At 43.2% G+C, this 26,165-nt stretch overlaps 1 protein-coding gene across 2 annotated transcripts in view; it reads right to left on the minus strand.

Annotated features, from left to right (window-relative positions):
• The window catches only part of LOC126262767 (COBW domain-containing protein 1-like), a 566,092-nt gene that overhangs the window by 269,624 nt on the left and 270,303 nt on the right, over positions 1-26,165 (minus strand). For both annotated transcript variants that reach the window (XM_049959581.1, XM_049959580.1), the window contains exon 6: positions 25,315-25,394. In XM_049959581.1, the coding sequence (XP_049815538.1) occupies positions 25,315-25,394 (80 nt within the window). The remainder of the gene's footprint in view (positions 1-25,314; positions 25,395-26,165) is intronic.

Genomic DNA, 26,165 nt, shown 5'->3' on the forward strand with positions numbered 1-26,165 from the left:
GTAGCCGTGGGAATGGGCGTTGTCATGATGCAGCACTCACTTGTCTACAATCCCCGCTCTCACTCGATTCACTCTTTTACATCTTTGTAAAACACTTGGTTGACATTTTGTCTGGTGGAACAATTTCTTTATTTACGATACCCCTATTGTCAAAAAAAGCAAGTCATTATTGTTTTAATTTTTGATTTGGTCCATCGACCTTTTTTCGGTCGTCGACATGTCTCAGTGTGTCACTCCTCACTTTTCCTCTTTGTGTCAGGATAGTACTCAAGAGCCCAGGATTCATCAACTGTGATCACACGACTCAACCATTTGTGGCCATTGGCAGTCCTCTCAAGGAAATCAACGGATACATTTCTTCGATTGTCCTCCTGTCCAGTTGTGAGGCTTCTCGGCACCATTTTGGCATGTGTAAATCTTCAGTCAAAATTTGATGTTCGGTGAAACTGTTTAACAGGTCACTCACTGTCCTTATTGTTAAACGTCAATCTGATCTCACAAGAGCACTCTCACGTTCGACGTTTTCGTTGGTTTTTGAAGTTGAAGATCTGCTTACGCGATGTTCATCTTCAACGATTTGTGCCAGCGGAAAACTTGTGCTCTTGATAAGAAATGCCCCCCACAGATCCTTTTCAACATTTCACAGGTCAAACTCGCGGAGTTTCCAAGACTAACACAAAACTTGATGGGACACCGTTGTTCTAAATTTCGCAGTTCCATTTTCGCAAAATACAGCAATAAAACATTGTCAGTGATGACGCTCTCAAAAATCACTTGACGGCTGTACGGCGCTGAAACTCGGAATGAGGATCTAGAAGGGATGAACAAACTTTTCTACACAACTACTTTATAACAACACAGCATTGCCATACCGCTCGAAGTGTTGTCAGTCTCATTACTTTTTCCATACAATTCGTACAAGATGTTGGGTGAAGTTAAAGGAATACGAAGCCACGTGGAATTGAAGAGAGCAGCAGAAGACAGAAGAAAATGAGGAGCAACCGCGGGAAGACCTCCTTCGGACAAAACACATAATAAATAACAATTCGCAGAACAAATTTTTATGCACTACTGTCCATTAAAATTGCTACACCACGAAGATGACGTGCTAGAGACGTGAAGTTTAACCGACACGAAGAAGATGCTCTGATATGAAAATGATTAGCTTTTCAGAGCATTCATACAATGTTGGCGCCGGTGGCGACACCTACAACGTGCTGACATGAGGAATGTTTCCAACCGATTTCTCATACACAAACAGCAGTTGACCGGCGTTGCCTGGTGAAACGTTGTTGTGATGCCTCGTGTAAGGTGGAGAAATGCGTACCATCACGTTTTCGACTTTGATAAAGGACGGATTATAGCCTATCACGATTGCGGTTTATCGTATCGCGACATTTCTGCTCGCGTTGGTCGAGATCCAATGACTGTTAGCAGAATATGGAATCGGTGGGTTCAGGAGGGTAATACGGAACGCCGTGCTGGATCCCACCGGCCTCGTATCACTAGCAGTCGAGATGACAGGCGTCTTATCCACATGGCTGTCACGGATCGTGCAGCCACGTCTCGATCTCTGAGTCAACAGATGGGGACGTTTGCACGATAACAACCATCTGCACGAACAGTTCGACGACGTTTGCGGCAGCATGGACTATCAGCTCGGAGACCATGGCTGCGGTTATCCTTGACGCTGCATCACAGACAGGAGCGCCTGCTATGGTGTTCTCAACGACGAACCTGGGTGCACGAATGGCAAAACGTAATTTTTTCGGTTGAATCCAGGTTCTGTTTACAGCATGATGATGGTCGCATCCGTGTTTAGCGACATCGCGGCGAACGCACATTGGAAGCGTGTATTCGTCATCGCCATACTGGCGTATCGCCCGGCGTGATGGTATAGGGTGCCATTGGTTATACGTCTCGGTCACCTCTTGTTCGCACTGACGACACTTTGAACAGTGGACGTTACATTTCAGATGTGTTACGACCCGTGGCTCTACCCTTCATTCGATCCCTGCGAAACCCTACATTTCAGCAGGATAATGCACAACCACATGTTGCACGTCCTGTACGGGTCTTTCTGGATACAGAAAATGTTCGACTGCTGCCCTGGCCAGCACATTTTCCAGATCTCTCACCAACTGAAAACGTCTGGTCAAAGGTGGCCGAGCAACTGGCTCGTCACAATACGCCAGTCAGTACTCTTGATGAACTGTGCTATCGTGTTGAAGCTGCATGGGCAGCTGTACCTGCACACGCCATCCAAGCTCTGTTTGACTCAATGCACAGGCATATCAAGGCCGTTATTATGGCCAGAGGTGGTTGTTCTGGGTACTGATTTCTCAGGATCTATGCACCCAAATTGCGTGAAAATGTAATCACATGTCAGTTCTAGTATAATATATTTGTCCAATGAATACCCGTTTATCATCTGCATTTCTTCTTGGTGTAGCAGTTTTAATGGCCAGTAGTGTACATTTGCTGCGGAAAATGGCAAGCACTTAGAAACTTGCTCTATCAACGCAAGATGAAATCCTTGAAAAGCCATTTTATGAAGCAGCAGATACAAAATGGCTGATGATGATTCGGATCGAGTCCCATTACTCTCGGCTTGTCAGAGCTCTGTTTTACCGGCCACTGCACGACAAACCAGGAAACGACGTTCGAAACTATCGCGCGGAGAACCTGATCGGCGGGGTACGATACATCCGATCGTAAAGCTGTGGCGTGTATGCGGGAGTTGAGAGAGAGAGAGAGTGAGAGAGAGAGGTGGGTAGGAGGAGAATGAGAGGAGAGGGAACTGAATGCTGAGAGAGACGTGGCGGCTTGGCTGGCCCGGCGCTCTCCTCGTCTCCGCTGATTGCATTAGGGCGGGGCTGAGCGCCGTAACGGGATTACGCGGCCCGCGCCGAGACGAAACGCGGTTACCATATCATTTGGCCGCGCCGCCGACTCGGTAAACGCATTTGCGGTGGCGCTGCGTGCGCTGCGCCCCGCCACGCCCCCCTCTGCGCGCCGACCAACCGGAGCGCAGCGACGGCCGCCACCCCGGCCGCACAATATTATTATTCAAATGTATTCCTTGCTCCCAAAATAAAATGGAAAATGTCTGTGGCGAGGAGACGCTCCCGACTGCGGGAAAGAGGGCTTCCTTACAAGCGCTTCCCGGGGAAGATAAAAAAGAAAAAAAAAAAAGAGACAATCTGCCAGAGTTGGGACGTGAGCGGGAGGAACGGCAACTCCGGGCAGCTTCATAATAATGTGTCAGACAGCGTCAAATTTTGTGTCTCCCACTAGCGGCTCTCCAGGAGCTTTTTCCAGCCACATCGATAAAAGTAAATGTTAGATGGTAGATACTGTACCACTTCTTCACTTATTATCAGACACTTAATTCCTTACTCAAATAGGAAGGTATCTAAAACCAGTGCTGACTTCTAACTCATATTGTGATACCATTCTGTTTGAATTATCGCGCTTTTTATCAGTGTAACATCGACTGCGACCACTCAATCTGTTCCTAATACATTGCTTTAATGGAAACTCCTATGTAAGTTATAACCTAAAATTATTAAGCAATAGAAGTGGGTTTATTTATTTATCATATGATAAAGAAGTACATATACACGAAATTTGTGACCAAATGTGCACAATCTGAAGATCGTGCAATCTCACATCTACATATCTAGTTTCCATATCCATTCAATCAAATGGTTCAAATGGCTCTGAGCACTATGGGACTTAATTTCTGAGGTCATCAGTCCCCTAGAACTTAGAACTACTTAAACCTAACTAATCTAAGGACATCACACACATCCATGCCCGAGGTAGGATTCGAACCTGCGACCGTAGCAGTCGCGCAGTTCCAGACTGTAGCGCCTAGAACCGCTCGGCCACTCCGGCCGGCTTCATTCAATCACTTCATCCAATGCATGGTGAATGTCCATTATTGTTCCTTTGTGCGCTCGAAGAGAGCAGTCAGTAACGTTAAGCTGTACTGGCTGCAAGGAGACACAGCAGTCGCAATTCGAAGTACTAGCCCATCCCACTCTTTGCGCTAAATATGCTCAATTCAATTCCAAACCTCTCCGCAGTGTCTCATGAAGTGAGGGCACATGTGAAACTGTTGACGGTGATCCCTCCGTTGCATGGAAGCATTAAGCTCGGCGGCCCTTTTGGTGCTCTTCGAAAGGTGTAGGCTATACAGGGTGAAGAAAAATTGTGTCAAGAAATTTTAACCCTGGATAGCTCATACCAGCAAGAACCAAAATTACTAATGTTGTGTAGATCGACAACGCACATTTCTTAAGCTACGGAAACTTGGCGCCACGCGCTCCGATTGGCCGCGGAATTGCCCTGTTGCCGGATGCTCTGGATAACGCATGACCGCGAATGCTTTGCCTGCCGGAGATCGCGATGTATCCATGGTGGCTGGTACGCTCGGTGGTATCGCACCAGCCTTCCACTCTGGGGGCGAATCCGCCGGGGTCCCGACACATCCATTGTAGTGTCATGATAAAAAAAGACCGTCAATAGCTGTTAGTTCGTGCACAGAAAGTCTTTTACGAATTGTGTCGGCCCTGAAAAGGGCCTTTTTTTTGTAGCTAGAACATCGTTTACTTAAAGCAGGTGCTTGAACTTCGTTTCTAGGTGGTCCGCGTCCGGGTGGGTGAACTAGAACCTTGAAGAATCCCCGCAGGAAAAAGTCCGGTGGCGTGAGGTCTGGTGATCGCGGGGGCCATGCCCTACGAGCACCTCAGCCAAGTACCCGGATGTCGAAGAGTTGATTTAAATATCGCGCACAGCACGACTGTTATGTGCGCCTCATCATGCTGCAACCACATGCGTAGCCGTATGTCCAGGTGAACATCTTCCAGCAGACTGGGTAGAGTTTTTTGCAAAATGTGAAGGTAATTTTCCCCGGTAAGTGGAGGAGGTAGACGGACCGGTCCAATCAGATGGTCACCCACAATGCCTTCCCAAATGGTGAGCGAAAATCGTTCCTGGAGTCAGTGGACGAACGTGACGTGAAGATTTGCCTTTCCCCAGTAATGAGCGTTTCGAGTGTTGTAAAGGCCATCGCGATGTAAGGTGCACTCGTCGGTAAACAACGCAATGGCGGGAACTTCGGGATCTCGTGCAACACGTCGCAGAAACCACCAGCAATAGCCTGTGTTCATAGTCCGCCACAGGATTTAGGTCTTGGACAGGGTGGAAACTAAATGGATGCTGGCCGTCAATCCTCAAAACCTCCCACACTAACCGATGAGTGACCCCCACGTCGTGTCCAACCGCTCGAGTACTTTTCGTAGGTGCTTCCTCGCTGCGCTCAGAACAGTCTCTTCAAATGCAGCATCCCGTCGTGTTCGAGATCTTCCAGCAACACCATGATATACCCCTAACGAGCCTATTTCGCCAAGTCGCCGGTCAATTGCTGTAAACGTTTGCGGGTGTGGGTGGCGTCTTGCTGGATACCGTTCCTCATTCAACCGTATAGCATCATGCGCATTACCGTTGGCTAGTCCATAATCAATGACCAATCTTGTTGTTCTTCAAACGAATACTGTGCCGCCACGCTTACTGTATGACTAAATCGCAGGTGACGTGTGTGCATCGAAGCGAAGCTTACGCGTGAATGCCTCTGACGTGAGGTGGAGACATATAGCAAGACCTATTCGACAGCTGTATCACGAGGGGGCAGTGACGGGGCGAAGGACGTTTGCATGTGTGAACCGACAAACCATAGCGCTGTCCGTCAACCGGAGGGCGTGGCGCCAAGTTTCCGTAGTTTAAAAATGTGCGTTGTCGACCTACGCAACATTAGTAATTTTGGTTCCTACTAGTATTAGCTATCCAGGCTTAAAAATTTCGTGACAGAATTCTTCTCCACCCTGTATATCGACAGCGCGTTTCACCCTCTCCCTTCTCTCTTCGTCTCCTACACGAACATGACGCTTCACCACACACACACACACACACACACACACACACACACACACACACACACATCACACTACATCACATCACATCACAGTCACCAACACTTAACAGATACATTAGTGTACACAGCTCTCATACTTCGCGAAGAAAAGGTGCCTACGGGCGCAAAGGATAGGGAAAACCTTTCCAATTAGTCGGTTCAACCTGCCCTTCGTGGCCTCCTAGCCATTCATGCCATACAACTTTACTTTACTTCACTTCACTTGGGCATTAGATAAGCACATATGCCTTGTCCGGTTCGAATCAGGTTCAAGATTCTCCACTGACGTCTGGGTAGATAGAATCTTTGTATACGCAATTGGATGTCTGTTGACTACTGATGACAACTCCCGCTCGATTTTTCCATGAATGGAAGCGCCAACAATGTTTCTTGCAGTGCGTCTCGATGGTTCGTTAATTTCAAGCGTTGTGTTCTGCTTGTGCACTATCTCGATGAATGGGTAGCTGAGGATTCTTGTATTCAGCATAATTCCCTTTACAGAATTCAAGGACAGGTTGCTTAAACCAAAACAAGAAAAATATTTCTAGTAAGCATGGTCTCTAAAATGCATACCTGGCGACCCATGAGCATTTATTCATCTTCGGTACTGTGAAACATCTCTTTTACTACAAGCTCTCTGCTTTCCATGTCTTAAGAGGAAGTATTCTGCACAAAAAAGTGGCCCACTAAACATGGGTTCTAAAACGCATACTTCAAGAGCTGTGAGCACTTGTTCATCTTCGCTACAGTGGAAGGCATCTCTTGTACTGAACAAGTTCAAAAAAATGGCTCTGAGCACTATGGGCCTTAACATCTGAGGTCCCCTAGAACTTAAACCTAACTAGGTTTTAGGTTAGATGGCCTCGGGCAAGTACAGAAAGGGCAACAGCCTCAAAGGGTGCAGGGACACCACACACATCCATGCCCGAGGCTGGATTCGAACCTGCGATCGTAGCGGTCGCGCGGTTCCAGACTGGAGCGCCTAGAACCGTTCGGTCACACCGGCCACTGAACAAGTGCACATACCTGTTAAGGTATGCATTTTAGAGCTTATTATTACTAGATATGTATTTGTTATTTTTGTCTGTACCACCATTTCTGAAAACTTGTAGGTGGAGGTCTGGTTCAGACTGTATATATTGTCAACAGTAATGGTCTTATAAATCCTCTTTTACACGATCGACTTTCTTGTCTCAACTGAGTGTTCGAGATAATTGCGTCTACTGCAGCCACTTGGTGCTCTATTCCCGTACGCAAGGTAATTTGAACCGGTAAGTCGAGGAGGTAGACGAACCGGTCCAATCAGATGGTCACCCGCAATCTGTCTGTTTTTAATAGTCATTTTCGTTTACAAAATGGTTTAAATGGCTCTAAGAACTATGGGACTTAACATCTGAGGTCATCAGTACCCTAGATTAGAGCCACTTAAACCTAACTAACCTAAGGACATCACACACATCCATGCTCGAGGCACTACACGCAGCAGGCGGCTACACGGGTAGCAGGGGTTGTGTGGCGTGGACTGGGCGGTATTTTAGGTTAGATGGCCTCGGGCAAGTACAGAAAGGGCAACAGCCTCAAAGGGTGCAGGGCAAAGTCAGGGCTGCGGGGACCAAGCAGCAATCGGTATTGTACTTGTAAACTGTCGAAGCTGCATTGGTAAAGTACCGGAACTTCAAGCGCTGATAGAAAGCACCGAAGCTGAAATCGTTATAGGTACGGAAAGCTGGCTGAAGCCAGAGATAAATTCTGCCGAAAATTTTACAAAGGCACAGACGGTGTTTAGAAAGGATAGATTGCATGCAACCGGTGGTGGTGTGTTTGTCGCTGTTAGTAGTAGTTTATCCTGTAGTGAAGTAGAAGTGGATAGTTCCTGTGAATTATTATGGGTGAAGGTTACACTCAGCAACCGAGCTAGGTTAATAATTGGCTCCTTTTACCGACCTCCCGACTCAGCAGCATTAGTGGCAGAACAAGTGACAGAAAATCTGGAATACATTTCACATAAATTTTCTCAGCATGTTATAGTCTTAGGTGGAGATTTCAATTTACCAGATATAGACTGGGACACTCAGATGTTCAGGATGGGTGGTAGGGACAGAGCATCGAGTGACATTATACTGAGTGCACTATCCGAAAATTACCTCGAGCAATTAAACAGAGAACCGACTCGCGGAGATAATATCTTGGACCTACTGATAACAAACAGACCCGAACTTTTCGACTCTGTAAGCGCAGAACAGGGAATCAGTGATCATAAGGCCGTTGCAGCATCCCTTAATATGGAAGTAAATAGGAATATAAAAAAAAGGGAGGAAGGTTTATCTATTTAGCAAGAGTAATAGAAGGCAGATTTCAGACTATCTAACAGTTCAAAATGAAAATTTCTGTTCCGACACTGACAATGTTGAGTGTTTATGGAAAAAGTTCAAGGCAATCGTAAAATGCGTTTTAGACAGGTACGTGCCGAGTAAAACTGTGAGGGATGGGAAAAACCCACCGTGGTTCAACAAGAAAGTTAGGAAACTACTGCGACAGCAAAGAGAGCTTCACTGCAAGTTTAAACGTAGCCAAAACCTCTCAGACAAACAGAAGCTAAACAATGTCAAAGTTAGTGTAAGGAGGGCTATGCGTGAAGCGTTCAGTGTGTTCGAAAGTAAAATTCTATGTACCGACTTGACAGAAAAACCTAGGAAGTTCTGGTCTTACGTTAAATCAGTAAGTGACTCGAAACATCATATCCAGATACTCCGGGATGATGATGGCTGACACGCGTAAAGCTGAAATACTAAACACCTTTTTCCAAAGCTGTTTCACAGAGGAAGACTGCACTGCAGTTCCTTCTCTAAATCCTCGCAGAAACGAAAGAATGGCTGACATCGAAATAAGTGTCCAAGAAATAGAGAAGCAACTGGAATCACTCAACAGAGGAAAGTCCACTGGACCTGACGGGATACCCATTCGATCCTACACAGAGTACGCGAAAGAGCTTGCCCCCCTTCTAACAGCCGTGTACCGCAAGTCTCTAGAGGAACGGAAGGTTCCAAATGATTGGAAAAGAGCACAGGTAGTCCCAGTCTTCAAAAAGGGTCGTCGAACAGATGCGCAAAACTATAGACCTATATCTCTGACGTCGTAGAATTTTAGAACATGTTTTTTGCTCGCGTATCATGTCGTTTCTGGGAACCCAGAATCTACTCTGTGGGAATCAACATGGATTCCGGAAATAGCGGTCGTGTGAGACCCAACTCGCTTTATTTGTTCATGAGACCCAGAAAATATTAGATACAGGCTCCCAGGTAGATGCTATTTTCCTCGACTTCCGGAAGGCGTTCGATACAGTTCACTGTCGCCTGATAAATAAAGTAAGAGCCTATGGAATATCAAACCAGCTGTGTGGCTGGATTGAAGAGTTTTTAGCAAACAGAACACAGCATGTTGTTCTCAATGGAGAGACGTCTACAGACGTTAAAGTAACCTCTGGCGTGCCACAGGGGAGTGTTATTATGGGACCATTGCTTTTCACAATATATATAAATGACCTAGTAGATGGTGTCGGAAGTTCCATGCGGCTTTTCGCGGATGATGCTGTAGTGTACAGAGAAGTTGCAGCATTAGAAAATTGTAGCGAAATGCAGGAAGATCTGCAGCGTATAGGCACTTGGTGCAGGGAGTGGCAACTGACCCTTAACATAGACAAATGTAATGTATTGCGAATACAGAGAAAGAAGGATCCTTTATTGTATGATTATATGATAGCGGAACAAACACTGGTAGCAGTTACTTCTGTAAAATATCTGGGAGTATGCGTGCGGAACGATTTGAAGTGGAATGATCATATAAAATTAATTGTTGGTAAGGCGGGTACCAGGTTGAGATTCATTGGGAGAGTCCTTAGAAAATGTAGTCCATCAAAAAAGGAGGTGGCTTACAAAACACTCGTTCGACCTATACTTGAGTATTGCTCATCAGTGTGGGATCCGTACCAGATCGGGTTGACGGAGGAGATAGAGAAGATCCAAAGAAGAGCGGCGCATTTCGTCACAGCGTTATTTGGTAACCGTGATAGCGTTACGGAGATGTTTAACAAACTCAAGTGGCAGACTCTGCAAGAGAGGCGCTCTGCTTCGTGGTGTAGCTTGCTGTCCAGGTTTCGAGAGGGTGCGTTTCTGGATGAGGTATCGAATATATTGCTTCCCCCTACTTATACCTCCCGAGGAGATCACGAACGTAAAATTAGAGAGATTCGAGCGCTCACGGAGGCTTTCCGGCAGTCGTTCTTCCCGCGAACCATACGCGACTGGAACAGAAAAGGGAGGTAATGACAGTGGCACCTAAAGTGCCCTCCACCACACGCCGTTGGGTGACTTGCGGAGCATAAATGCAGATGTAGATTCAAACCTGCGACCGGAGCAGCAGCGCGGTTCCGGACTGAAGCGCCTAGAACCGCTCGGCCATTTTCGTTTACACTCCAGCGTCAAAATTCCGGTGTTGTGAGAGCTGTCTGCTGTGCAACTTGACATCTGAGGTTATGAGAGAGTATCCTTTTTACCAAAAATCGAAATATAGTGACACGATGTAGGAACGAGCAATGACAATAAAGTTTATTAATGACAAAATCAGAATTAGTAGTGAAAGTTTTTGTTAACGGTCTCGTAGTAAATAAACTTTCTACGCTCCTGAGAACTGAGAGAATCGGAAAAGTGTCATCCAAACATTTCAGAACATATGTTTGTATTTGCTCGAGAAAGTATGTGTAGTTGCAAACACATCTGACAACGCAGTAAATACTGCCATTTTGCTTTATCCTTTGTATCTCTTGCTAAGCGGCACGTAACAAGGTCAAATATTTTTCTAATCTTAATCTCACTTTTTCACTGTTGAAACAATTTTCATTAAAATACCTTTATCTGATGATATTTTTTTCTGCATATTATAGGTTTTTGCTCTGTAAAATGTGAATACTTTTTATTTTCAGATATTTCGTCTCTCTTTTAGGAGAACACTATTAGGAAAAAATGCAAGGATCTTATGTAACTTTTCAGTGTGCTATGAAAAGAAAGCAAACAACATAATAAAGATGAAGAAGACACGGAAGCAAAAAATCAATTTCTCTATGTATAAAATAAGTGAGCTCGACCAGAATAATTTATAATTTACGATGTTTGCAGACGACGCCAGAGACCCTTTTCTCTGCGCATGCGCAGTGTGCAACATACTCGGAAATGTCTCCACACTCGACACAATCTATTGATCGTTGACGTCACAGACACTCGCGTTGTGGTTGGCTGCTAATTTACACGCTGGCGTGAAAGGTCCCCGCATTTCGAGTATCCGATTTTGGCCAGACAGTCGCTCATGTAAGACGGGCTATATATTTCTCTGATGTACACCTGAAGCTACTTTTTGAATTTAAGTTCTCGTCTTCCAATTTAAGCAAACTCAAAACCAATGTAATAAATCAAAATATGCTGTTGTAGATTATCATTATCTTACGCCGGTCGCTTCAGTTCTCAAGCGCACTGTTCACTCAGTCGCACTAGCAGTCTTGCAATAGGAGATGGACCTGACCCAGAAAACACAGGGACGATACCGCAGATTCCCGAGGTCTATGAGCGCGCCAGGATATTCGCGATCGAGTAACAAAGATCACAATTAAACGCTCTTCTTCACCTTTCCTCACGCAACTTAACATGCGATTGTTTCTGTAGCAGAACTCACAGTGACAAAATGATTCAGAACATTTCTTTTCGTTAATGAAAAGGTCAACCCCCCCGAGACTGGAAAATTTCCTGGAGTCTTTCAGAATTTCATGAAATGGCCCTGGCTTTCCCAGCAAATTCAGTTTCCCTATGAATTCCCCATTTCCAGGTTTTCTTGATAAGGTGCCGTTCTATCTGCTCAGAAGAGTAATCAGTTGGGAAAATTTCACCGAAGGTCTTCCCTCGTTAATTGGAGGGACGAAAATCCGAAGTGAAAAGAGCTATATTATTAAAAGCGCGTACAGATTTTACTTAATACTTTGTTCATCGTAAGTTCAGACCTAAGGTAAATAAACGACCGCTCAGAAACTGGTCCATCGGGCGCCATGCTCCTACATCAGATGCTTTTCCATAACTGGAAATACGCCCTATTTTTTTATCGGCCATTTTTCGAGCGCATGATACACTGAGCAAGATAACGCATTTAACATTTCACTGTTTTTCTCAATCACGGTATGAAATGTTCAATCCAAGCGGTTCTTGTTTCAGATACCATTGGACAATCAGTTTCTCCGTCACGCCATTCGTGCTAAACTAGTACTGTCGCTCGTACGCGCAGTGAAAACGTGTGAAATTGCTTTGTTCTGCAATGAAACATAGGATCCAAGAACTGTACTACATGGAATTTGAAGTTATACTGTCTGCTAGCTCTACATTTTGTGAATCACATAGACACGGAATTTGATGTTATGTTGCTCTGTTGTTACGATACGTTAAAGCTCTAGCCAAGTCTTGCGCGAAATCCAGCGACGTAGTGCAGCTGCAGGTTAAATGCATCAGACGTAGAGTTGCGTTCTGCCAAAACTACGGTTCGGTAGTTTGGGTACAGTACATAAATGACGCAGTAAATGGTACGATTACCGGTAGTACTGGTAGCACTGGTAGGGAAAAAAACATAAATTAATGTCTGAGACAGGAACCGTTTCTTGTTTGTTTTGCACATTATTAGAATCGCACATCATTCAGTGTTCATTGCGTATTTTAAATTCTTACAAAATATAAATTGCATTTTATAAGTAAAAAACATTAGCTGCTCGCGTAACTTCTGCGCTTTTATGTAACCAAAATAATTAGTTCTGATGCAAGAAAACATTATTTGTAGAAACACGAAAAATGTATGTAGTTATTGTTGTTATTTTGTAATCAATAGAACGTTCTTCATCATGATCAAAGGCAAGATTTTTCTGTTATTATCGATAAATGCGAAAGTTGTTTATGAATAACAAAAGCATGTTTTATATAAGCTCCACGAAGTACTGACTCGATGTTTGACACAATTTTGTTTCGCATTTTTTTTAAATTTTACCTTTATTTGAGGAAATTACGTTTTCTACGGTAGGATGATAAATCTGTATTTTTTTATTATTTTTACAGTCTGGAACCGCGCTACCGCTACGGTCGCAGGTTCGAATCCTGCCTCGGGCATGGATGTGTGTGATGTCCTTAGGTTAGTTAGGTTTAAGTAGTTCTAAGTTCTAGGGGACTGATGACCTTAGAAGTTAAGTCCCATAGTACTCAGAGCCATTTGAACCATTTTTTTTATTATTTTTACTACAACTTCCCTCTGTTTCAAGTTACTAATCAACAATTTTCGAATAAAACCTGAATTAAACATTGCCAGTGTCAATTTTGCTATAAATACAGTTTATGTTTAAGTAACAGACAGGAGGAAATCCAAGCAGAACGAAAATGTTCTGTGGGTTATGCAGCCCTTTATATATCCACATTCAATTTCTAGACGTTTCACCGGTTTCCGGTTTCTAGAGATATCTAGTGACACACTGTACGCATTTGCAAACAAAATGATCGAAACAACTTAACGCGCGATAGGTATGCAAAACACCTAACATACAGGTAATGCGGTTATGACTTTAGCTGAGCAAAGCTGGTAGGAAAGTACCGTACCCTACACTTACTTAACGATAGCCTTCGATAGTTTTACAGCTCCACTCAGACGACGAGGCGGTGTGCGAGCTTCGAAGCGACAAAGAAGTCTTCCAGAATGCGAAGAGGATTCCAGAGACCATGAAGAAAAGGAGATTGATATTTCTTGGACATTCGTATAGAATGGATAAAAGTAGACTATCCAAACAAATACTTTATTAATGCAGATACAAGAAGACCACTACAATGTGGATTAAAGAAGTGCGGAAACATTTGGAGAAATTCAAGAGCCAGGAAGCCGTCGTATTAGAACAGGTCAAATTTCGAAACAGAATATAAAGCCTGGAAGGGTTTCAGGTCGAAAGAACTACAAAGATCGGAAGGATGTGGACGGACGAACAAAAGCAACAGAATAGCGACTGTATGAACGCAGAGTCTCACGGCGATAACATTGAATAAAATGTTCTCGGGTTTCCAACCACGTCAATTGCTTACAACTACACGAGCTTTCGGCCAAGCACTCCTTGGCCATTGTCAAGTGTTATGACTGCCAGTGGGCTGTTTACGCGCCCTTATATACGCTAGCTGCAGGCTGTGACGTCACTGGTGCCCGTGACATTGCCATATATGGGCATGTTTTGAGTCTGCGTTCGACGTTCCCTCTTCAACCGCGCGATCGCTGGATCCCACTTGCTTTGCTGCCATTCTGTGGCTCTGTGTAGGGCAAGATAAGCCGCCGGTTGAAAAGACACAAGATCAAATCAGTCTTCAAGCCTCCAACGAAAATACAATTAGTGAGACCAGTTAAAGACGCAGTAGGTCTCAGAATACCTGGAGTCTACGAAATACTTTGTGAGTGTGGCCAGAAGTACATCGGACAAACATACGCACTGTGGAACAACGCAGGAAAGAACATGAGAGGTACTATCGCCTACGATATCCAGAGAAATCTGCGTTAGTAAACGTTCACCACATAAAATTTGACGATACCTCTGTCGTGGCTCGCACTAACGGCTTCTGGGACAGTTTAATAAAGGAAGCTATTGAAATAAAAATTACCGCAAACACCCTGAATAGAGACGGTGGCTTGCAGCTCAGCGCTGCGTGGGATCCAGCGATCGCGCGGTTGAAGAGGGAACGTCGAATGCCGACTCAAAACATGCCCATATATGGCAATGTCACGGGCACGAGTGACGTCACAGCCTGCAGCTAGCGTATATAAGGGCGCACCAACAGCCCACTGGCAGTCATAACACTTGAAAAGGGCCAAGGAGTGCTTGGCCGAAAGCTCGTGTAGTTGTAAGCAATTGACGCGGTTGGAAACACGAGAGCATTTTATTCAGAATAGCGACTGTACGGAGAAGTACTAGAAACAGAGGAATTTCCAGACACAGAGGACAAAACGAAGTTGTAGCGTGATCCTAAGTGATAAATTCGCCAACACGATAATAATAATAACAATAATACGGCGTCTGCCATAGTCTGTTCCGCTGTCACGATGTGTGCTCTTCATCTTTTGCTACGTCTTGGCTCCACATACAGCCTCCCCCTCGGCGACCGCTGCGCTGTGAGCAGACCACTCGTACACCGGGGCGGGGCTACGAGAGCAGAGCGGAGCCGCGCGCATGCTAGTGCTCGGCCGTCGAAAAGTCGCGCTCGGCAGGCGAAACAATAGCATTAGCCAGGGCGCGGGGCGGGGCGGCCGCTAGACTCACGCCATCTGCCGGCCATTGTGCGCGCCGGGAGGTATTTGCGGATAAATAGTGTGGAGCGCGGCCCAGCCGCACGAGTGGGATCGCGTCGGCGCACAATAAGGCGGACAATGCGCAATCCGCGTGGCCGCTTCATCTGCGGCCCGCCACTTGTCGCCGCAGGCAAATCAAATGGCGAAACCGGCGCCGGCGCGTCGCCAGAGACGCTGCATTCACTCCGACCGGAGTCGGTCCTCCTTTCCAAATCGGACGTTTCACAATGTCGCTAACGAGTAATTACACGTACACTTCGCGTTCTCATTAACGGCCGTATGAGGACATCAAAAGACTACATTAACATTTAGAGAAAGTACAGACTCCACTGTTCATCTTAGGCGGAACAGAGCTGCAAAAAAGTAGAATGCTGTTCTCGAAGCAAGTATTACGTTACGATAAACAGGGTGGCCACTCAAACTTGGGAAAAAAAATCCCTGGGAAGTCCAGCTGTGAGGGGCACCAGTATACCACAATGACGACTTTTCTCTCAGGCGAGCTATTTATCAGCCATAAACAGTAGTTTAACTGCAGTTTTACAAACATCCGTAATTTATATGGAATCATTCATTTCATGTCCGTGTCCGTTCAGCACTTCCAAACAATAGTAGCACCGATAGCTTTGTCATTTCCTTCGTAAACATCTTGTATTTTGCGCGAGTTGTCCAGGAGGGGGCATACAAGTAGGTGGCTTGGATCTTCTTCAGCCCCGCAGTCGCAAGGGGTGTCTGCGCTCGCTGGAAGAATTCCCCATTTCTTCAGGTTGGTCTTGCATCGGGGGATGCCCACTCTTCAGCGGTTGAGACACCTCCATACAGGGTATTGTAGGTTTTCGCCAGGAGCTAGTTCTTCTTTTAGTGATACGTCTACGGGCAGTGAACTCTTCCATGTTTCAACAAGAATTGCCTCTGGTGCTCCCTCCAGTGGCGCAGTCCTAGCAAGGAAACTCTTGCGGGATTTAAGGCGGGATCCTGCTGCCTGATCCCACATAATACCCACAGAATTAACACACCTTCAAACAGTAAGTAAATTCAGATTCAATGCTAAGTTAAAAATGCAGAAGTCCCTGAGATTTTATGAAATTCCCAAAATTCACTTAGATTTTCCTGATTTTTCCAGTTAAAATGTAATTACTTAAGAATTCCAGTTTTTCCAGAAAAATCGCTACCCTCGATAAGAATTTACTCTATCCCATGCCGTAAGGATTATGCCGTTAATCCATCATTGTGGTTTGTAACGCATGCAACGTCCGAAGTTTTAGCATTCCCTGTGCAACACTTCTCATGTAAATTACACGACATCCAGGTGTGGTGAATATATTGGTTACTACGGCATATTGTGTGGACCATGCAATAGTTGTGCGTAAGTTGTAACATCAGGGAATTAGGGAGAAAAAGCCCAACAACGGTTCACTTCAAGCCTGAAAAGTACGAGGCAAAATGTTGTTTCCCATGTCAACAAACAAGGAAGAGGTTTGAATCTGGCCCGGGCACGTAGAGCAGGGAGTGTCACAGGGGACTGTTCTGGGTCCGTTGCTTGACATACTGTAATCAATGATCTCCCATTACATTTACGAGATGACTCAAAAATTTTACTCTTTGCAGATGACACTAGCGATATTCTGAAAGACGTGGAACGTAACACAAATAATATAGTTAACGGGTGTCAGTAATGTCAGCACATGGCTTTCAGAGAACAGATTACCGCTTACCTATAAAAAAAACCTAATGGATTCAGGGCTCTTGTAAAAGTGAAATTTTTTCTGTGTCAAGCCAAGGTAGTCAGCCAGTGAAGTCGACTACTTTCAATTCTTAAAACTCAGGGTAGGTGGAAGGCGTTCTTGGAAGTATCACATTCACGACCTTGTACAGAAACTGAATGCTTCTACCTTCATTTACGAATAATCTGCACCATTAATGATTGTTCCTCCGTGGCGGTCCACGGTCAAGTCGAACCTTCTGAAAGAAATTTCCGCCATTTCACTGTAAATTACTATTCATTTATTTCATACAATCATGATTTCAGTTTTACAGCCATTCTCAAGTGCAAGATGAAATGTAGTAAAACGTCCTACATACCTAAATGACTTGCCACTATCGATATATGTTATTTGTACGATCACATATCATTTTCTAGGGGACAAACTGTCAAAGCAGCGAGAACATAACATGTTAAATATTTTACATTACCGCATACATTCACAACGAATGGCTGAGACAATAAAGATAAGTATGGTCAGAACTCATGAGAAATTACGAGGGGAAGTAACTGCCCCAGATATCAAATCTTCGAGCTATGGAAGATGGGGAAATGCTGCTGAAAGCAGAGAAGAAAACCTAAAAAAACAACAAACAAATAAGTGAATTGGAGAGAGAAATAAAAGTATATCTGGTACGTTATTTTTTAATGAGTGAGTCATCTGTGTCGATAAGAGACTTAGAACAGGCCGTAAAACACCCATAAGAAAAAAATCAGTAAACTAAAGAACTGGAACTTTGAAAATCCAGAATAAAGCAACAATAATATAATTATTAATAATAATTGCTCTGAACCCACTATCCAACATGCTAAATAATACAAATTATGGATACAATATTACTGGAACATACCCACACAAAATCACACATTTGCTATACATGGATGATCTAAAACTACTGGCAGCAACAAATCAACAACTCAACCAATTACTAAAGATAACAGAAGTATTCAGCAATGATATAAGTATGGCTTTTGGAACAGACAAATGTAAGAAAAATAGCATAGTCAAGGGAAAACACACTAAACAAGAAGATTACATATTGGATAACCACAGCGACTGCATAGAAGCGATGGAAAAAACGGATGCCTATAAATATCTAGGATACAGACAAAAAATAGGAATAGATAATACAAATATTAAAGAAGAACTAAAAGAAAAATATAGACAAAGACTAACAAAAATACTGAAAACAGAATTGACAGCAAGAAACAAGACAAAAGCTATAAATACTTATGCCATACCAATATTGACCTACTCATTTGGAGTAGTGAAATGGAGTAACACAGACCTAGAAGCACTCAATACACTTACACGCTCACAATGCCACAAATATAGAATACATCACATACATTCAGCAACAGAAAGATTCACATTAAGCAGAAAGGAAGGAGGAAGGGGATTTATCGATATAAAAAACCTACATTATGGACAGGTAGACAATTTAAGAAAATTCTTTATAGAACGAGCAGAAACTAGCAAAATACACAAAGCAATCACTCATATAAATACATCAGCTACACCACTACAATTTCATAACCACCTCTACAACCCTTTAGACCACATAACATCAACAGATACGAAGAAAGTAAATTGGAAAAAGAAAACACTTCATGGCAAGCACCCGTATCATCTAACACAGCCACACATCGATCAAGACGCATCCAACACATGGCTAAGAAAAGGCAATATATACAGTGAGACAGAAGGATTCATGATTGCAATACAGGATCAAACAATAAACACCAGGTATTACAGCAAGCATATTATTAAAGATCCCAATACCACAACAGATAAATGCAGACTTTGTAAACAACAAATAGAAACAGTAGATCACATCACAAGCGGATGTACAATACTAGCAAATACAGAATACCCCAGAAGACATGACAATGTCGCAAAAATAATACATCAACAGCTTGCCTTACAACATAAACTTTTAAAACAACAAGTTCCTACATACAAGTATGCACCACAAAATGTGCTGGAGAATGATGAATACAAATTATACTGGAACAGAACCATTATAACAGATAAAACAACGCCACATAACAAACCTGACATCATACTCACCAATAAAAAGAAGAAATTAACACAACTAATCGAAATATCCATACCCAATACAACAAATATACAAAAGAAAACAGGAGAAAAAATTGAAAAATACATCCAACTGGCTGAGGAAGTCAAGGACATGTGGCATCAGGATAAAGTTGACATCATACCAATTATACTATCAACTACAGGAGTCATACCACACAATATCCACCAGTACATCAATGCAATACAGGTACATCCAAACATATATGTACAACTACAGAAATCCGTAATTATTGATACATGTTCAATTACCCGAAAGTTCCTAAATGCAATATAACACATACCGTACAGTTAATAGGAAGTGACGCTTGATCAAGGTCCGCGTCACTTCCCATTCTCAACCAGACTTAACGTCTGAGAAAGTAAAGAAATAATAATAATAATGTGCTAAAGTCTTGTGCTTCTCTGCGATTCACACAGGGTTCAGGTGGGGTTCAGGTAAAGACCCGTATTTACTGATAGTTCTATGGAGTATTCTGAGTGGAGACATAATTAAATGAAATATTTAAGACACAGCTATTAATCTGCAACGATTACACTTAACCTGATAAAATAGGACTTTAGACATCGTCCATTTGTGCAGTTCCTAAAATTACTAAACAATTCAATTTCTCGGCGCTTCTTTCCGCTTCTGCAAGGCAAATACGAGAGAGTCTACTTACAATAAAATTTTAACTTGGCGGGAATTGAGTAAACTTCAAACCGCTGAAAAATCACGGCCAAGTGTACTTGTAATTGATAGCCTTATAGGCGATTATAAATACGTTATAATACACAGAACGAGTCCGTAAAAACAGGTCTCGTCAACGAGAGATGAGACAAATAAAGGTAAACCATGCAAAAGACAAATACTCGCGAGAAGCGAGCAGAAACAATAGCACTGTGTCGCAGCAAAGATGAAAACAAAACGTCATGCTGTGGCGAAATAAAGGCTGTTATTCCGAATGAGAAACAGCAGGGAAAAAATGCTCGGCAGCTCGTCGAATAAAGTGGAGTCACTGGCAACGCGGCGAAAAAAATTTACATTCGTTCTCAGCGACGCAGTGCAGCGGCTATTGTCGGTAGAAATGAAGTCGCCAAAGGGGAAGCAGTGTTTCGGAAAAGTGTTCGCTTATTGATCCGCTATAACGTGTCGTCCGCGGTACAATAGACGCAGTCAATAACGAAGGTTGTGCTTTATTGCAGGACATCGCGCCGGGATCTGTAAAGGTCTTTTATGCTCGCACGTATTACAACGATGCGATAAAGCTTTTCACGGAAGGCAAAAATTTGCTCTCGTTCAGGATGTTACAAAACGAGTCCTTCGACAGAATTTTTCATTGCAAGTCAATAATTTTGTCTGTTCCCTTGATAATGTAACGCTGAGAGTGATCACATGCGTCATATAGGTACATTTTACGAATTTCTTGTGCTGTCGCACTCAGATCGTACACAGTTCATCTGTCATGCTGACAAATCCATCACCGCCGCTTCGACACAGACAGTGTCTTGTACATTACGCTGCGTAAGTCACAAGAATTCTGTTATTAGCAGAATGCATCACGCAATTACTCGTGGAGTCGTAATTGATATGAGTACTTATGCGGCAAATTACTCACGTTTCGTCTGGAGTGACTGCTCACATTGATTAACTTTTTGCGTACAACGCTTGACGCTTCTATGATACATACAAATCCACGGATAACACTTTACAACGACGTATGTCCAAACATTCCTCAGCGTTAATTCATCTGCTGAACGAAATGAAAAGTATTCTATCATCAAAGTATAGACGGAAAAACTATACCTTGTACAAAAATTGGTCAGATGTGAGTAGAACTCGCGCACCGACGATTTCGTACCAATTTCATTATGTATACTACATACATTTCCGTGAATCGAGGATCTCGACTATTTTTGGCTTTTATCGACAAGATACTCGAATTCTGAAGCCGGATAACGAATGACAAAATTTTTTTCGTTTGGCATCATTATGAATTAACAATTCTCTGATTTTATCCTTTACTTGTACTGTGAAACCTTACTTCTTGCCAAATTTAATGATTCTACGTTAAGGGGAAGTATCCTTTACCTTTTAATGAGTAAGTTTGCGTTTTAATGAGTAAGTTTGTAAGAATATGGTACATGAATCGCCGCATTTTTTGACTACACTAACGTAGAGCCTTAACATTTTTACACCTCCAAAGGGTTACAGAGGTCATTCTGTAACATTTCAACCTGATACGTCACCCCTTCCTGAGAAAAAGGGGGCTTAACAGTCGGACGGACGCTCTGTCAGTCTGATCACAACTGATAAAAAAATCGAGTGATATAATTATAAATTATAAATTTTGCTATATTTTTCCTTTAGTTGTGGTGTGAAACCTCGCTTCTTAGCACATTTATTGATTGTAAGTCAACGGGAAGTACCCTTTAGATTTTACTGTCAGAGTTTACGGGTTTAAAACACACTACTGTCCTTAAAAATTGCTACACCACAAAGATCACGTGCTACAGACGCGAAATTTAACCGACAGGTAGAAGATGTTGTGATATGCAAATGATTAGCTTTTCTGAGCATTCACACAAGGTTGGCGCCGGTGGCGACACCTACAACGTGCTGACATGAGGAACGTTTCCAACCGATTTCTCAATAGGCAATGTTCCATTTAAAAAAGTGAATGTTTGCACGAGAAATAAACTTTCTAAGTATTATTACAATCTGTTGATTGGCTAACAATACGAGTTCTGACTACCAGTCCATTCTGTGAAAACCGCACGTCAATAGCACTTTTCATCTCCGCAATATTTGCGGTAAAAGTTTTAGGTGATTCACCCATTATGCACGTTCGAAGTCGCGCCACACTGCATATAGGCTGCAGCAGCGCCATCAAAACGAAACTTTTTGATCATCTCTTACATTTTTGTTGGTATTCATTTCATAACCTCTTTTCAATACAATATTCATTCTCCAGAATGAAATTTTTACTCTGCAGCGGAGTGTGCACATACATTAAACTTCCTGGCGGATTAAAACTGTTTGCCGGTCCGAGACTCGAACTCGGAACCTATGCCTTTCGGAAGCAAGTGCTCTACTAACTGAGCTGCCCAAGCACAACTCACGACCCTCCACACAGCTTTACTTCCGCCAGTAACTCATCACTACCTTCCAAACTTCACAAAAGCTCTCCTGCGAAACATGCAAGACTAGCACTACAGGAAGAAAGGATATCGCAGAGACATGGCTTAGCCACAGCCTGTGGAATGTTTCAGAATGAGGTTTTCGCTATGCTAAGGAGTGTGCGCTGATATGAAACTTCATGGCAGATTAAAATTGTGTCCCAGACCGAGACTCGAACTCGAGACCCTTGCCTTTCGTATCAGCGCACATTCCGCTCCTGAGTGAAAATTTCTTTCTGGAAACATACCCCACTTTGTGGCTAAGTCCGTCCGCAATTTCCGTCTTCCAGGAGTACTAGTCCCGCAAGTTTCGCATGAGTGTTTCTGCGAAGTTAGGAAGGTAGGAGATGAGGTACTCATGGAAGTAAAGCTGTGAGGACGGGTCGTCAGTCGTGCTTGGGTAGCTCAGTAGCTCAGTTGGTAGAGTACTTGCTCGCGAAAGGCATACAGTTTTAATCTGGGGAAGTTTCACTATCCATTGTGTTCAACAGCTCTTTCAGCTCCTTTGCTGCTTCTGGCAGAATTACAGTCCCACCGGACTCCCTGTTATATACCACCGGTTTTACAGAAAGCAGCACGAAAGCCTCATACACGTTTTATTTCAGAGAACTGGTAGCCCAACTGAAACTGTTGTCCTCTCCACTGGATGACATTTATCAAGCAGGGCAACTGTCCACTCCCCAAGTTCAAAATAAGGTTATTTAATTTGTGGAACAGTCACGTGGTTCAAGCTTGTCTACCACAAGCTTAGACTTCGTAAACCGTTCTCTTGAAATCTAAAGTAATAGTATGGAAGGAAGGAATATTGAAGTTTAACGTCCCGCCGACATCGAGGTCATTAGAGACACAGCACAAGGTTGGTATACGCGGTACGTCCACAAAGTAAAATCCGTTTGGTTATATAAAAAAAAAAAAGTGAACAGATACAGAAAAAATATTTATTATAAAAAATCTACAACTCTTAAATTACCTTTTTCTACATAACTTCCGAAATTTTGTAGGCACATGTCATAGCGTGGTACAAGTTTTTGTATGCCTTCTTCATAGAAGGTTGCCGCCTGTGTATTCAACCATGTGATAATACGTTCTTTCAGTTCGTCATCATCGTTGAAGTGTTGACCACCAAGGACAGATTTAAGGTGTAAGAAGAGATGAAAATCGCTAGGAGCGAGGTTCGGGCTGTACGAAGGATGATCAAACGTGTCCCAGTGAAATACACGTAAGAGTTGTTTGGTCACATTCGCCGTGAGAGGTCGGACGTTATCGTGGAAAAAAACACCACCTTTTGACAGTAATCCTCGGCGCTTGTTCTGTATTGCGCGGAGCAATTTCTTAATGGTCTCGCAGTAACCATGTGCATTGATTGTTTGGCCTCGTGGTAAGAAATCAATCAGCAAAATGCCTCTTCTACCCCAAAAAACCGTGCACCTGACTTTTCGAGGTATCAAGATTTGCTTAGGCTTAACCTTCGTTGGGGGTGAAGTGTGTCTCCATTCCACTGATTGCCAATTTGTTTCAGGGGTGTCGTACGATACCCAAGTTTCATCCGCCCGTGACTATCCGAGAAAGAAAACCATCGCCCTCTGCATTGTAGCGTGTCAAAAACTGAAGTGCACTGTTCATCCGTTGTTTTTTGTGTTGTTCAGTAAGAATTTTGAGTACCCAAAGTGAGCAAAGTTTTCGAAATTTCAGTTTTTCAGTAACAATTTCATGAATTAGCGATCGTGAAATTTGCGGAATTTCCATAGCAAGGGCACTAAGTATAAACTTAAGGTTGTGCTTAATCATCTCTTCAATTGTGGGAACCAGTTCATCAGTAACCACAGCCGGGCGTCCACTTCGTTCTTCATCATGCACTTGGTCACGTCATTCATTGAACAGTCTGACCAATCTTCTAGCCACTGAACCATTTTGTCCGTAAACCACACATATTTGCCGATGAATTTCCTTTGGTTTAACTTTCTTTGCATTTATAAAACGAATCACAGATCTGATTTCACACGCGGCGGCATTTTCAATTACTGCTGACATTATAAAGAAGCACTACAAAGCACACGTCGGCAGCAGCTATCTGAAATAGCGTACATGTCTTATCCTTCAGTCAGAGAAAGGGCCGCGCATGCTCGGAACTGCGATCGTACAGCTGCCGCGGATAGAAACAGAAACGGAACTTACTTTGTGGACGACCCTCGTATTTCAAAGATGGGCAAGGAAATCGGCCGTGACCTTTCAAAAGTACCATCCCGGCATTTGCCCGATCGATTTAGAGAAATCACGGAATGCCTAAATCTGGATGGCCGGACGGGGATTTGAAACGTCGTCCATCCGAATACGAGTTCATTGTGCTAACCACCTCGGTTGGTGACGGCAGTACTGTAATCAGCGTTTGGTCATTTGCATAACACCTTCTACAATGTATCAAACGCTAGTATATCCGACGTCACAACTATCTGAACTATTTTGCGTGGCAAAGGTGGGTATTCATAATATTCCGTTAACATATGTAGTTTTTAGAGAGAATGCGACGGTGGGCTTTAAAAGTGGCGCATCTGGAACACCTGATAATTCTGGTTCAAATCACGATTCGCCATTCTAATTTACGTTCGCTCCTATCCCAATAAACGAGTTCAAGGAAGGTTCGACCGAGGCAGCAACAGCCGTTATACATATCTAATCGAATAAGCTAGCACTGACTCTGTACTGACCTCTATGACGACGATGTGTGAGAACTTACAATTTCTTTTGCTAGGAGTATCATAAAAACACCAATAATGTGTTCACGTAATAACTCAATTTCTATTAAGTATGATATCAGTCTATATTGTCGATACGAAGAAACAACGAGCCTGTATAGTTTCCCGACAGATGACGCCAATATTGGACTAAGAGGTAAAAATGATAAATGGAGCGGTCTCCCAATATGGTCCTCACCTGACAGCTTCGTTGAGATCCGGCTTTGGAGCGGACGAGTGATCACCGCTGGAGGCGTCACCATCTTTCTGACGTAGTTGCTGCAACAAATGCAGACACAGATTACTAATACTGTTGTGTCGATATGATGTAGAACGAGTCAGTTAACAAAAAAAAAAAAAAAAAATGGTTCAAATGGCTCTGAGCCCTATGGGACTCAACATCTTAGGTCATAAGTCCCCTAGAACTTAGAACTACTTAAACCTAACTAACCTAAGGACATCACACACACCCATGCCCGAGGCAAGATTCGAACCTGCGACCGTAGCAGTCCCGCGGTTCCGGACTGCAGCGCCAGAACCGCTAGACCACCGCGGCCGGCCAGTTAACAAAATATGGATACGTGATCAGCGTTAATATTAATGAACATATTATTTTTTACTCCTACTCATGCAACTGCACTTAAAAACTACGAGTTCAACATACTCAAATTATACCTCGTATAACCGTGTGGAAAAGCTAATGAAACGCTTATTAATGAGAAAGCGAAAATATTATTTGTATGTGTTACACGACAATAGTTTCACTAGTAGTAAAGAGGAGATATAGAATTCGCGGAGGTGTTGTTGTGGGTATTTTTTAATCTTACATTTTTTTACTTATGTATTTATTTATTTTTAATAGTGGTGTGCAATGCGTAGTTTCGTCAATCATCCTCATAGCTAGAATTAAGCGTGGCCTACCTTAGTCAATAGCTCGTAATTCTAAAATACACACCCAATTTAAAAATTCTCCAAGTTACAGTCACAACTGGAGTTCTACTTCCGACACTTAAAAAGGTGCAATGCACAAGTCTATGGCAGTTTGCTTCC

This window comes from Schistocerca nitens, chromosome 6, assembly GCF_023898315.1.
Source record: "Schistocerca nitens isolate TAMUIC-IGC-003100 chromosome 6, iqSchNite1.1, whole genome shotgun sequence".
In the NCBI taxonomy this organism is placed as follows: domain Eukaryota; kingdom Metazoa; phylum Arthropoda; class Insecta; order Orthoptera; family Acrididae; genus Schistocerca; species Schistocerca nitens.